A 13442-nucleotide genomic window follows, 5' to 3' on the forward strand; every position below is an offset into this window, starting at 1 on the left:
TATGATATGGCAACCATGGATAAATTATTACCATGGATAATATTATTATTATTAAATTATTAAATTATTACCATGGATAAATTACCTGAAATCCTTGCACTGTACCCACATTTTGCTTCCAGTAGATGAACGACATATGAGATTCAGAAACAAGTAGTGTATTGTGAGGACTAATAATAAACAGAAGCTCCCCACTTTCTGATGAGGTCTGATAAAGACCTTTTGTGACCTCTGTAATGCTTTTGCGCTACCGCTCACAGGATGAGTATGGGGTGCACAATAAACTAGCCGCCTTCGGCGGCAACAATCAAAAATCAAATCACAATTTACCCAACATTGGACAGTGTATGTGTATGTCTATAATGGGAACCCCTGTAAGAGAACCTCTTGAAACACTTGTCACATTCAAAAGGCTTCTCCCCTGTATGTAGTCGACGGTGTTCTGTTAAGGCTTCTTTTCGCTTAAATGCTTTTGGGCAAATATCACATGTGAATCTGCGTTCGTCTGAATAATTGTATTTGTGTTGGGCAAGGAACGATTGTGGATTTAATACCCCCAAATGGCGAATCAGTGCCAACTTACATTTCAACTCTTCAATATATACAGAGGTTAGTTTTGGCGATGCTGATGGTTTAGATTTAAGGGAGAGATCGATCGGTTTTACATCATCAACCTCATTTCCATTTGCTCTCATTGCATGACCATTGTTAAGAGGAGGGTAGTAGGCTAAACCGGGGGGTGCCAACAGGGACGGGTAAAACGACGAGTCAATGCTTACAACCTTGGGATTAGCCTGAGTGTTGGATGGAGCTGACTGACCCTCACAATAGTCACTGAAACGTGGAGAACGAACCTTCTTTCCATTACTAGTGGTCTGGGCAGAATCTGTATCTCTTTCATCATCCCTACTCCCCAAAATGTTATGTTGAGGTGGTTGCTGTAGTTTTTGTTGTTGATGGGATTGTTCATCTAACCAGGCAAGAGTGTGTTGATGTGGGCATCACCAGGAGACGAGAGCCTCTCCCCCCACAGTGCCACATTCACACACTTTTTGTCCCTTCGTCTCGCCCATGGCCCCATCGTCCATGCCTTCATGGCCTCCACCAGCGACATCTTTGATGCGCCCTTGACTATGTTGGGACTGAGAAATGTTATGTTGAGTTGGTTGCTGTTGTCCATTGTCACTGCCCCGGGGCACAAACCCAGCCTCTAGACAACTGCCCGAGTGACAGTTTCTTTGTGGTGGGATTTTCTGGTCTGGGTTGGAAGAGGGCTGTGTGTCAGGTCCAACATGCGCCATGTTCAGATGATTGATGAGCCGCTTAGTACTGGGGTCCTGAAATTTTTTTAGGGATAAAGGTTGTTACATCAGACCATTATTAAATTAGTCTATAGACATCCAAACTATAAAAAAGAAAAAAAAAATGAATCCTATGATCATTGAGAAACAATATTCATTGCTGGTAAATTTTACATTGTAATTTTTACATCCCTAGGCATTCCATAAAATTCAATTTTAGACAATTATTGATCACAAAAATTACGAAAATTACACACACAAAAAAAAATAAAAAAAAATAATACTCTAACCCTTAAGAAGGAACGACGAGAATACGACTTCACTCACTATACTGAATGGATTTCTTCAAGGGTTTAAACACATGTTGTCACTGGGTGTGAACTACGAGGTAGACTCAGGGAGTAAGGAGCTATCACATCCTTTTTATTCCTTGAGGACAATCTAGTGGCCAGCGACGAAGAGCTCAGGTCTCGAAGCTCCGGCGAGTATTATGTTATCCGATACTCGTATATAATATTTGGCCCAATGGACTTCAGGGAGCCGTTGAGTTAACACACCATAACGCCAACACCAATATTTATGGGAAATGTCATTACTTACTTGATCAATGAGAGGAGCCCCTCGTCGGAGGATTCCGAGGAGGAATCTTCATTTCTCAGATGAATCTTCGTCGTCACGGTTCACTCCAAACCCACTTCGGCTGGCAATATTTGAAAGGTGAAAAATACTTTTGAATATTATCTTATAGACCTGATGCTTCATATCCTTCTTCTCCCTATCCTTCTGCCAATCCTTCTTCTGCCAATTCTTATTTCTTTTCTTGGAGGGTGTGTTAAGATCATTATCATCTGATGAGGTCTTTTTGATCAATGGTTGAATTGAAAAAATGTGTCAGTTTTGGAACTGTGAATGGGTTTACAAGATGGAGGGAAGGTGATTTTTTTTGGGGGGGAAAGGTCTGGGGTAGATTGAGTTAAGGAAAACTCATCTGAGTCAATTTTGTTCAGAGTGAACAATGACATACTAATTTGGGGAAGGGAATTATCCATACGGATACCATTCCATATGTTTAATATGTGAAGGGGATCGGGGTCTTTGCCACATACAGTTTTGACAAGCATGCATTCACCTTGTACAATGGAGGACATTTACTCACTAAAACCTTTGGGGTTAGTAGAATTAAAAAGGGGAATGGGACTGGAAATCCTCTCGTTGGCTCCGCCCACTTCACCCGTGATTGGTGCTCCATCAAGCCAATCACAACAGACCGGCCGCACAGCTACCACGACTCACATATCAAACACTTAATTCTTTTAAAACAGTAAGGTTAACTCTTTTTTAATACTTATTTAAAACAGAAAGAATAGCTCGATGACAGAATTGATGATAAAAGAAATTGACCATGGTCTTCAGCCTTTTATTCACATCACCCAAAGTTTGGTTGATGAAAATAAATCTTTTTTAAATACAAATAAGTATGACAGATTTGACAGAAAACATTAAATTGTCAAATCTTCATCACCCAGCCAAATCTTTTATTTATTCTATCAATGAAAACCTAAATTTTAAATCCCAAAATGATTTTAATAAAATTATGAAAAACATTTTGCATGGTGATGTAGAATCCCCTATTCTAAATATTATAGAAAACAAAGCTCTTAAACAACATATGTTAAAAAAATACCCATTTAAACTCTATGAAGAACACATTAACAATGTAAATAAACTTGCCCAAGATCTTGGGTTTGAAAACGAAACTCAATTTCTTGAATATTTAGAAAGTAATCCTTCACCAACTGATTCCAAATTAACTAAAATTTTTAACACTATGACCAAATGGGCTGGTAAACATAAAAGTTTGATATTGAAATCTGCGATATTATTAGGTGTAGGTGTTGCTTTTCTTGAATATTTGAACAAATACAATCGGAAGAACAGTGGTTGTTTTAGATACCATGTTGGAAAAGGACATTCCCTAAAAAAAGAAGTATATTTGACCAGATTTTGTAAATTCCCTATCAATCGGGTTGATTATATTAACTATGACATACTAAATGATAATACTCATCCATTGTTCAATAAAAAAGTCTGGAACTGTCAATTTGATATTCCAAATTCTGCAGAAACCCAAAACATATTAAATTTGGGCTGTAAGGGAATATGTTGTCCCCATAACTACAATTATCTTTCACAATTTGTCCAGGGTTATGAACCTATTTCTAATTTAGAAAATAAAGAAATATTTTATATATATAAATGTGAACAGGGAACAATTTTAAGAAATATTGCCGAAATTTTAGGAGATGGTATTGGCGAAGTGATTCAAGGCATTGGGCAATCTGATATATGGCAGTTTATATTGAAATCAATTAAAAATATTGGCTGGGTTATACTTTTAATTTTATTATTAATAATAATGTTAGGCCCATTGATAATGGTGATCAAATAGCGACATATGAGTACACTAATGGGTGGTGTGGTGTATGGTGCATTGATGTAATAATATACAATATTTACTCACGGAGCTTATTTGCCAAGAAAATGTTTAACTACCATTGCAACATTCATTAACATATTTCATAAATAATTCTCGAGGTAACCCACCATATTCATATGCAATGTATAAGAAGGATATACCCCAGGGGACCTCTGTTATATGTCCATCAATATTTCGTAAAATTTTCCATGATTTTAAATTTTCTTTTTCCTTTTCTAAATAGGAAATTTCATATTGAACTTCAACACTGGAATGGGAATAAATTTCTGATGATTGTGGTAGTGGTGGTTGTTGTGTGGTGGTGGTAGTGGTGGTGGCGGTGGTGGTGGTGGTAATTGATAAAAATATTTTGAAGGAAAATCAGAAACGTAACATGAAGAAGGTGGAATTACATAAATTGAATGTGGCACTGAAGTCATATAATAAGGTACAATCATAAATTGAGTTGTTTGCAATGGTATTTGTGGAATGGTTGGTTGATAATAATAATCATTTCGATGACACCCATATTCTTCACCACCACCACCACCACCACCACTATTCCAACTTTCAGCTTCACCATTTACTCCAGCTTCCACCATGATTCCTCTCAGCATTCTGGTAAATGAATCCTCAAATTTCTTTATTATATTGATGAATATTAAAAAAATTAATAAATACTCTTAACAATTTCATAATGAAAACTGTTACTGTCTCTGATATTGCAATTGCAACTTACATAGTACATCGTATATCACAACGAAAAACAATGGAGATTCTTCAACAAAGAAATGGAAGTAAGTATTTTAAAAATATTATCATTCAGAATATACCATGGAAAAATATTCCTCCCAATTTCCCCAAAGCTTTCTTAGATGAAAATCCTAACGACTTTGAAGTTAAATTCACAACGCTAGGTTGTAACATGCTAAAATGTTATTATGATGTAAAAACTGCTTGTCAGCCCGGATCTGGATCAGCTATTTTAATAAACGAACGTGAATATGCCTGTAGTGAAGCATGTTATGCTGCTTATAATGAGGTCCTTGAATTTCTTCAAGAAAGATTTCGTAATGATTTAAAATCTATTCTAAACAATACAGAAACAGACAATCATTATTTCTCGAAACCTATTCCCATTGAAACTTGGTCGATTAATGTCAAGGAATCTATCGAAAATTATTGTGGTGTACAGTTGTCTGCCCTTAAAACATTGGCTCCAAGACCTTCAAGTTGATGGAGTCCTTCTAATGAAAACGATTTACAATCTTATCAAAAGAACCCCATTGCCTATGCCAAGAATACAAATACATATCAACTGAGAAAAGCTGTTGCTGGCTTAATCGATGCTCCACCATTGACATGGAATATTCAGCAACAGAATATAAACTTTAACTCCATCTATTGCAAATTCTTTCATAAATACTATGATAGCCAGTCAGATCAATGCCATAGCCATGTCCACCGCCAGATATTAGGTTTTATATTTGGCAATCAAGTTATCAACCAATTAACCGATGGTGAATTAGTGGACTTACTTAATCCGGCAGCAGGAATGAGTATGATTCTTATGGATAAATTAAACAAACAAAATTATATGGATGTTGACCGAGGTTATATTGAAACAGTTGTTCCATAGTCAATACTCGAAAAATAACAATTTGTTGACGAAGCGGATATAGTAGTATCCTCCGAAAATGTATCATTTATTAAACATTATACTACTACTAATTTTATAGATGTTATAATAACACGTATAGAATCAGAGTTTTCCGATTTATTATCATTAATAAAAGATGAGGCTATTACTATAACCGAAATTGAAGTTACAACTCGAGTGCCTAAGATAATTTCAAGACTGTTAAAATATTTTTCCGAAAACATTCTCCATGATGCTCTTCAAGAATTATTATCTGTAATTATGGTAGAAGCTTCATCTCAACAAATGATTATTCAACTTTTGCCGATGATCATTCGATCATCTATGGTTGAAATGAGAATTCAATTTTCAATACGGCTTTTATCCGTTTGATCTTCGTCTTTATCCCTTGTTTTATCTGTAGGATTAGTGTTGTTACCATTAGAATTATATTTATCAATAGGTAATATTGGTGGGTACAATAATGAAATAACTCATGCTGCATTAGAAAACCTTCGCCATAAAATAATTAATCAATTGTTAGAACAAGATATAAACTTTGGACAATATATTAAATTGGGGCCTCCACAGTCTATAACCACACCACAAATAACACCAGATATGATATATTTATCTGCCATAAATGAAATAATACGCATTTATCCCCAATGTATAAACATAATTGGTATGGATGGAACTACCACAAATTCTTTAGAACAAGATGATTTTAAGCCTGCTTAGTCAGTTTGATGTAAACAGCCTTGGTCAAGCAATTACTCACAAGATTAATTCTAAAACCTATGATAGAGATTCTAAAGTGATAGATATGAGTAATTATATAATTAATGAAGCCAAATATAAACATTATCCCATTCAAACTGCAGATTTGGAATTACAAGAAGTAGAAAATTTAATTTCAAATTCTAAAAGGGATATATTAATTTTATGTTTAGCATTGATATTTTTAACTGTCACTCTGTTCCTCTTTCTCTTCAAGAAGCAACTTTATTCTTTTTATACACTAGGCATAAGTAATTGTTTTTATATATATTGGTCTCTTTCTACAGCTTGGTTAAATTAAAGATACATAATAAATATTGTATGAGTGTGTATGTGTATGTGTGTGCTGGTGAGTGTGAGCATGTGCACTCACCTATCTGTGTTTGTGGGGGCTGAGCCACGGCTCCTTGGTCCCGCTCTGAACGGTCAATCAACCGGTACATAGACTCATGATCACCGATCATCCCACCGGACTCCATCATACTCTCCCAGCCCGAAGCCATGCACCATGGTATGTTGAACAAATATATTCCTCCTCTTCCTCTCCATCATCATCAATCTCTTCCACTACCTCCTCCATCTCTTGATCCACTTGATCTTCCAATGCCTGATCCACTTCATCCTCCACATCCTCCAAACCTCCCTCCTCCATCTCATCCAACGCCTTCCTCTTTTTAATAATAATACCATTTATATTAATATAATAATTTGTGTACTGATTGTGCCAAATAGATTTATAAACGCTTTGTTGTGGAAGGTAAGCTATCACTTTAGTTATTTGATAATCAGGTAAAAGTTGTAAATTAAATTTTGCAAGTCTTGGTATTGATATAATATTTTTATTTTGTGTAATAATAGTAAATTCTTGCAATAACTCACAATGCATATGCCATGCAGTGGATATTGATATATGTTTTCTTTCTGACCAATTTTTATCTTTTTCAAAATATCTTATAAGATGCTCAATGATAAGCTCATCATATTTAATCACATCATCAATACAAATGTACATATCAATAGTTTTAAGAGTTTTTTTATTTACTTTTAATGCTTTTTGATAATTTATACAATTATTAATAATATACTCCCTTAATGAACTTTGTTTTAAACTTTGGGTAATATCTCTTACCCCATCTAAAAGAAACAACATTAAATAAACAACCTCGTTGATAAAAAGTATCATATTGGTTTTTTCTAATTTAAAAGGGGAATGAGTTCTAGAATAAACTGAAAGTTAAAAATCCTGATCATCGTCTTCATATACAATATTTTGATTCTGAATTTGCGTGAAAAATCTTTCGTATCAGACAAATTTATTATCAGCTGTTAGTCCTGACATGTCATAAATTTTATGATATATTAATTGTCTTCTGCTAAGATTGTTTGGATAAGTAAAAGTAATATGAGAATCATCGATATTATTATTATAATATAATTTATCAGCTATAAATAATTGTCTTGTTAGATTAAATCTCAGGGGAAAATAATATAATCCAGGGTTTTTTTTAATGTTAAACTTCTCATTATTTATATGTTCGATTTGTATGTTAATTGAAAGTTTATCCTTTTTATTCATCTTTTTTTATACAAAAACATATACACACACAAACTCACTTTCAAACACAGAAAAACACACACCCAAAACACACAAAGACACACACACACACACAAAGACACACACACTTACACACACACATACACAAAGACACACACACAGACACACACACAAAGACACACTCACTTACACACAAAGACACACACACACACACACACACTCACACACACACACACACACACACTGGATCCCCCGCCCCTCATCCCAGTATCATCTGAGACCCTGTTATCCACCTCACAGGTCCTCACACCCATGGAACAGCCTCCCCCACCAGCAGAACACTCACCAAGGAGGCGATTTGAGAAGGGACAGAAGAAAGTGAGCCTCAAAGCGATGTACACAAACATAGATGGAATTACAAATAAAGCAAATGAGCTTGGAGAACTGGTACTAGAGGAAAACCCAGACATAATAGCCCTCACAGAAACAAAGATCACGAAAACGATAACAAATGCAGTGTTCCTACAGGACTATTATGTTATGAGGAAAGAGAGGGAAGGAAGAGGTGGGGTGGTGTAGCTCTGCTGGTAAGACAAGGCTGGGATTTTGAGGAGATGGATATTCAGGGCTGCGAAGGTTTCAGTGACTACATAGCAGGTACTGTAACAAATGGAGGGAAAAAAAATATAGTCGCAGTCATATATAATCCACCACCAAATGACAGACGACCTAGACAGGAATATGATAGAAACAACATGGCCACCATTAACATAATAGAAAGAGCAGCTTCTGTTGCTAGCAGGAATGGATCTGGACTACAAGTTATGGGAGACTTCAACCATGGGAAGATAGATTGGAAGAACAGAGACCCGCATGGAGGACCAGAAACATGGAGAGCTAAGCTGCTGGACGTGGCAACAAGAAACTTTCTAAGCCAGCACACCAAAGAACCAACAAGAATGAGAGAAGATGAACCAGCAATGCTTGATTTGATATTTACCCTAAATGAATGGGATATAAGGGAAGTTAAGATGGAAGCGCCCTTGGGAATGAGTGACCACAGTGTATTGAACTTTGAGTACCTGGTAGAGCTAGGACTTATCTCCCCCCAAAAAGAACTAGGAATCAAAAGGCTGGCATACCGAAAGGGGAATTATGAACAGATGAGAAGTTTCCTAAGTGAAATACCTTGGGACACAGACCTCAGAGACAAGTCTGTACAGGGTATGATGGACTATGTTACCCAAAAGTGTCAGGAGGCAGTAAACAGGTTCATCCCGGCCCAAAGGGAAAAATCCGAGAAGCAACAGAAGAATCCATGGTATAATAGGGCATGTATGGAAGCGAAGAAACTGAACAAAAAGGCGTGGAGGAACTTCCGGAATAACAGAACACCAGAAAGCAGAGAGAGATACCAGAGAACCAGGAATGAGTACGTCAGGGTGAGAAGAGAAGCAGAGAAAAATTTTGAAAATGATATAGCAAACAAAGCCAAGACCGAACCAAAGCTACTCCACAGTCACATCAGAAGGAAAACAACAGTGAAAGAACAGGTATTGAAACTTAGAACAGGCGAGGACAGGTATACAGAGAATGACAGAGAGGTGTGTGAGGAACTCAACAAGAGGTTCCAGGAGGTCTTCACAATAGAACAGGGTGAGGTCACTGTGCTAGGAGAAAGGGAGGTAAACCAGGCGGCCTTGGAGGAGTTCGAAATTACGAGAGAGGAGGTCAAGAGACACCTGCTGGATCTGGATGTTAGAAAGGCTGTTGGTCCAGATGGGATCTCACCATGGGTACTGAAAGAGTGTGCAGAGGCACTTTGCCTGCCACTCTCCATAGTGTATAGTAAGTCACTAGAGACGGGAGACCTACCAGAAATATGGAAGACGGCGAATGTGGTCCCAATATACAAAAAGGGCGACAGACAAGAGGCACTGAACTACAGGACAGTGTCCTTGACTTGTATACCATGCAAGGTGATGGAGAAGATCGTGAGAAAAAACCTGGTAACACATCTGGAGAGAAGGGACTTCGTGACAAATCGCCAACATGGATTCAGGGAGGGTAAATCTTGCCTTACAGGCTTGATAGAATTCTACGATCAGGTGACACAGATTAAGCAAGAAAGAGAGGGCTGGGCGGACTGCATTTTCTTGGATTGTCGGAAAGCCTTTGACACAGTACCGCATAAGAGGCTGGTACATAAGCTGGAGAGACAGGCAGGTGTAGCTGGTAAGGTGCTCCAGTGGATAAGGGAGTATCTAAGCAATAGGAAGCAGAGAGTTACGGTGAGGGGTGAGACCTCCGATTGGCGTGAAGTCACCAGTGGAGTCCCACAGGGCTCTGTACTCGGTCCTATCTTGTTTCTGATATATGTAAATGATCTCCCGGAGGGTATCGATTCATTTCTCTCAATGTTTGCGGACGATGCTAAAATTATGAGAAGGATTAAAACAGAAGAGGACTGTTTGAGGCTTCAAGAAGACCTAGACAAGCTGAAGGAATGGTCGAACAAATGGTTGTTAGAGTTTAACCCAACCAAATGTAATGTAATGAAGATAGGTGTAGGGAGCAGGTGGCCAGATACAAGGTATCATCTGGGAGAGGAAATTCTTCAGGAGTCAGAGAAGGAAAAAGACTTGGGGGTTGATATCACGCCAGACCTGTCTCCTGCAGCACATATCAAGCGGATAACATCAGCGGCATATGCCAGGCTGGCCAACATACGAACGGCATTCAGAAACTTGTGTAAAGAATCATTCAGAACTTTGTATACCACATATGTCAGGCCAATCCTGGAGTATGCAGCCCCAGCATGGAGTCCATATCTAGTCAAGGATAAGACTAAACTGGAAAAGGTTCAAAGGTTTGCCACCAGACTAGTACCCGAGCTGAGAGGTATGAGCTACGAGGAGAGACTACGGGAATTAAACCTCACTTCGCTGGAAGACAGAAGAGTTAGGGGGGACATGATCACCACATTCAAGATTCTGAAGGGGATTGATAGGGTAGATAAAGACAGTCTATTTAACACAAGGGGAACACGCACAAGGGGACACAGGTGGAAACTGAGTGCCCAAATGAGCCACAGAGAAATTAGAAAGAACTTTTTTAGTGTCAGAGTGGTTGACAAATGGAATGCATTAGGAAGTGATGTGGTGGAGGCTGACTCCATACACAGTTTCAAGTGTAGATATGACAGAGCCCGATAGGCTCATGAATCTGTACACCTGTTGATTGACGGTTGAGAGGCGGGACCAAAGAGCCAGAGCTCAACCCCCGCAAACACAACTAGGTGAGTACAACTAGGTGAGTACACACACACACACACACACATAAAGACACACACACACAATGTGAGGGATCTAGATCCCTCAGCTAGTTTTCCTAGGTTCTAGAGTAGGCTAGACACTCTAGAAACTGAAGCTTTCAAATTAACATATCCTTGTTGGGTGTTGAATGAAAGCTTATGTCAAGAACTATCACTTGAGAGTAGCTAGAAGTCTGTGATTGCTCTGTAGAGAGAATTACAGAGATTTTCCTGTTTCTGTGAAGTAGGATGTGAGTTACTTGGACTAAAACCATTACAGGGGGAGGGGAGAGAGAGTGGAGTGAACGTTGCTCCCCCCCCACATGGGAGACAATAAGCCACTGTCTAGGCCTCCCCCTCCTTGTGACGTCACAGGACGCGCACGGCGAGGCCATCGGTGATTGGTTTAGGCACCATGAGGAACAGTGCGGGCTTCAAGCTGATTGGTCTAGGTATTATTGGGAGAAGGTACGGGCATCCAGAGTTCCCTTAGCCCGCGAAATCTTTAGTTTGAATTGGGCGGCCAGGGAAACGAGACGTGTTTGGGTGGAGGTGGCACCACCCGGCCACCTCCACCCCCTGTTGATCGCTTCTGTCGTCCAAATTACTCGATTGATGGCACTCCTGCCATCAGGGGTTGTGTCAAGGCCAAATTAAAAGAATTGGGGCCAGGGATTTACGGAAGAAACAGTAAAAAGCTAAGAGACAATTGACTGTGTGAACGCATGAGGCAAGCTGGCAAAGCCTCATGGTGTAACAGGTGTGAGAGTATCCTGTCTAGTGGCAAGGGACAATTGATGTTGGGCAGTGTACGCGTATGTGATATTACAGGCCCATGTTGGACTTTGCATTCCGCCAGGCTGCATCAGTAAGGGGGACGCCGCCGGCCATGGTCACCACAGGATAGAGCAAGGCAGGCTCAGCCGCGTGGGTACTCCTGTGGGCGGCACCCATGTGCGCGCCCGCCCGCGGGTGGAGGGCATCCACCACCCTGCCCGCCAGCCCGGCCAGTGGGGTGGTATGACGTCATGCGCCACTCAAGCCACCCAGGCCACCTACCCGAGGCCACCCAACCCCCCTCTCTCAGCTCGGGAGGGGCGCTGTGGCCACATGCCTTGGCCACTTTCCCGGGACAGCCTAGGGCCACATCTTGTCGACGCATGAGGAGCAAGCAGCTAAGTGTGTCAGCTAGTGTGGTAGTAACTTTGGTAATGAGGAAAAATAAGGGAAAGTAGAAAGGAGTACTATTACAGTGTGATGAGTACCGGTGGACATTCCCGGTAAGAGTTATCTCAGAGCCTCGCCAGGCTAGGAAAACAGCTGAGGGGCAGCTGTCAGTGGAACCCAGGTGTCGGATAGGGGCGGTACCTGGAGATAGAGATTATACACGGGACCACGCTGTATGTTAGTATGTTAGTAGACTGACAAGAGGATGTAACCAGTCAGTATAGAGATTTACCATATAAGTGATCCAGCCTGTCGATTCTATATAATCGTTCAGGCTGGATTAATGCCATAGAGTACCGTAAAATTATAATCATTAGAGGTAGACTATTTGGTGATATAATTTTTCATTGATTATGTGAATGCCATTTTTATGTGTTCATTTGCATGTCTATGTACGGTGTTGTGTGGTAAGTCAGTAGAGGTGATTGCTGACTGATTGCCTAATGTTGTCATTAGCATGGGAGACATGCTGACGGCATCATTATGTTGCAGGTTTGTGCAGTGTTGTTATCAGTTTATACAATATTATTGCCCCAGGAACTGTGTTGAGGGTTTAAGGGACCTCTAGGATTATTCAGGGGAATTCTCAGTACTTAATGTGAGCAGGCAATTGATGGGTTAATTGCCTGGCTGAGGTATGTGTGTGTTCACAGTATTCCTTTGCAATCAGGTGCAAGAAGTAAAAGAGGGAGAGGGGCAGTAATATTAGTACACTTGTGTGTGTTGCACAACCGTGTGTTTTATTGTGTGGGCACAGTAATTAGCGAGTCGCAGTAGCTGCAACCATATGTGGGCAGTGCTGATATGATGTTGCATGCCATTATAGTGTGACCTATGTAACGCTGGGGTTACTTTGTTTCTTTAAGTTATGTTGAGGACTTAAGGATTCAGTGAGTTAATTAAGGGGTAATTTACTGGATAAGGGGTGCACACTTAGTATTGTGGAGTGAGTGAGGGCTGTTATAAGAGAAACAGTGTTAAGCGAGAATGAGATACGTCTCGGGAGCAATTAATTGTCCATGTGACAATTAATTGACCACTCTAGCTAATTATGTAATTAGCCTTCTCATCATGAAGTCACGTAGTGGGAGAGGTTCTGTCAGAGTCTGTCAGTATTTGTGTTAACGTAATATGCTCGAGACTAATTACCT

General features: G+C 39.6%; 1 protein-coding gene across 1 annotated transcript; it reads right to left on the reverse strand.

Annotated features, from left to right (window-relative positions):
- Positions 1-326: 326 nt before the first annotated feature.
- LOC123764607 (zinc finger E-box-binding homeobox protein zag-1-like) lies at positions 327-1301 on the reverse strand. Its single transcript, XM_069304687.1, has 2 exons — positions 1006-1301; positions 327-906 (listed from the first exon to the last, which is right to left on the reverse strand). The coding sequence occupies exons 1-2, from the start codon at positions 1299-1301 to the stop codon at positions 327-329; spliced, it is 876 nt and encodes a 291-aa protein (XP_069160788.1).
- Between the last annotated feature and the right edge of the window lie 12141 nt (positions 1302-13442).

This window comes from Procambarus clarkii, chromosome 53 (genome assembly GCF_040958095.1).
Source record: "Procambarus clarkii isolate CNS0578487 chromosome 53, FALCON_Pclarkii_2.0, whole genome shotgun sequence".
NCBI lineage: Eukaryota > Metazoa > Arthropoda > Malacostraca > Decapoda > Cambaridae > Procambarus > Procambarus clarkii.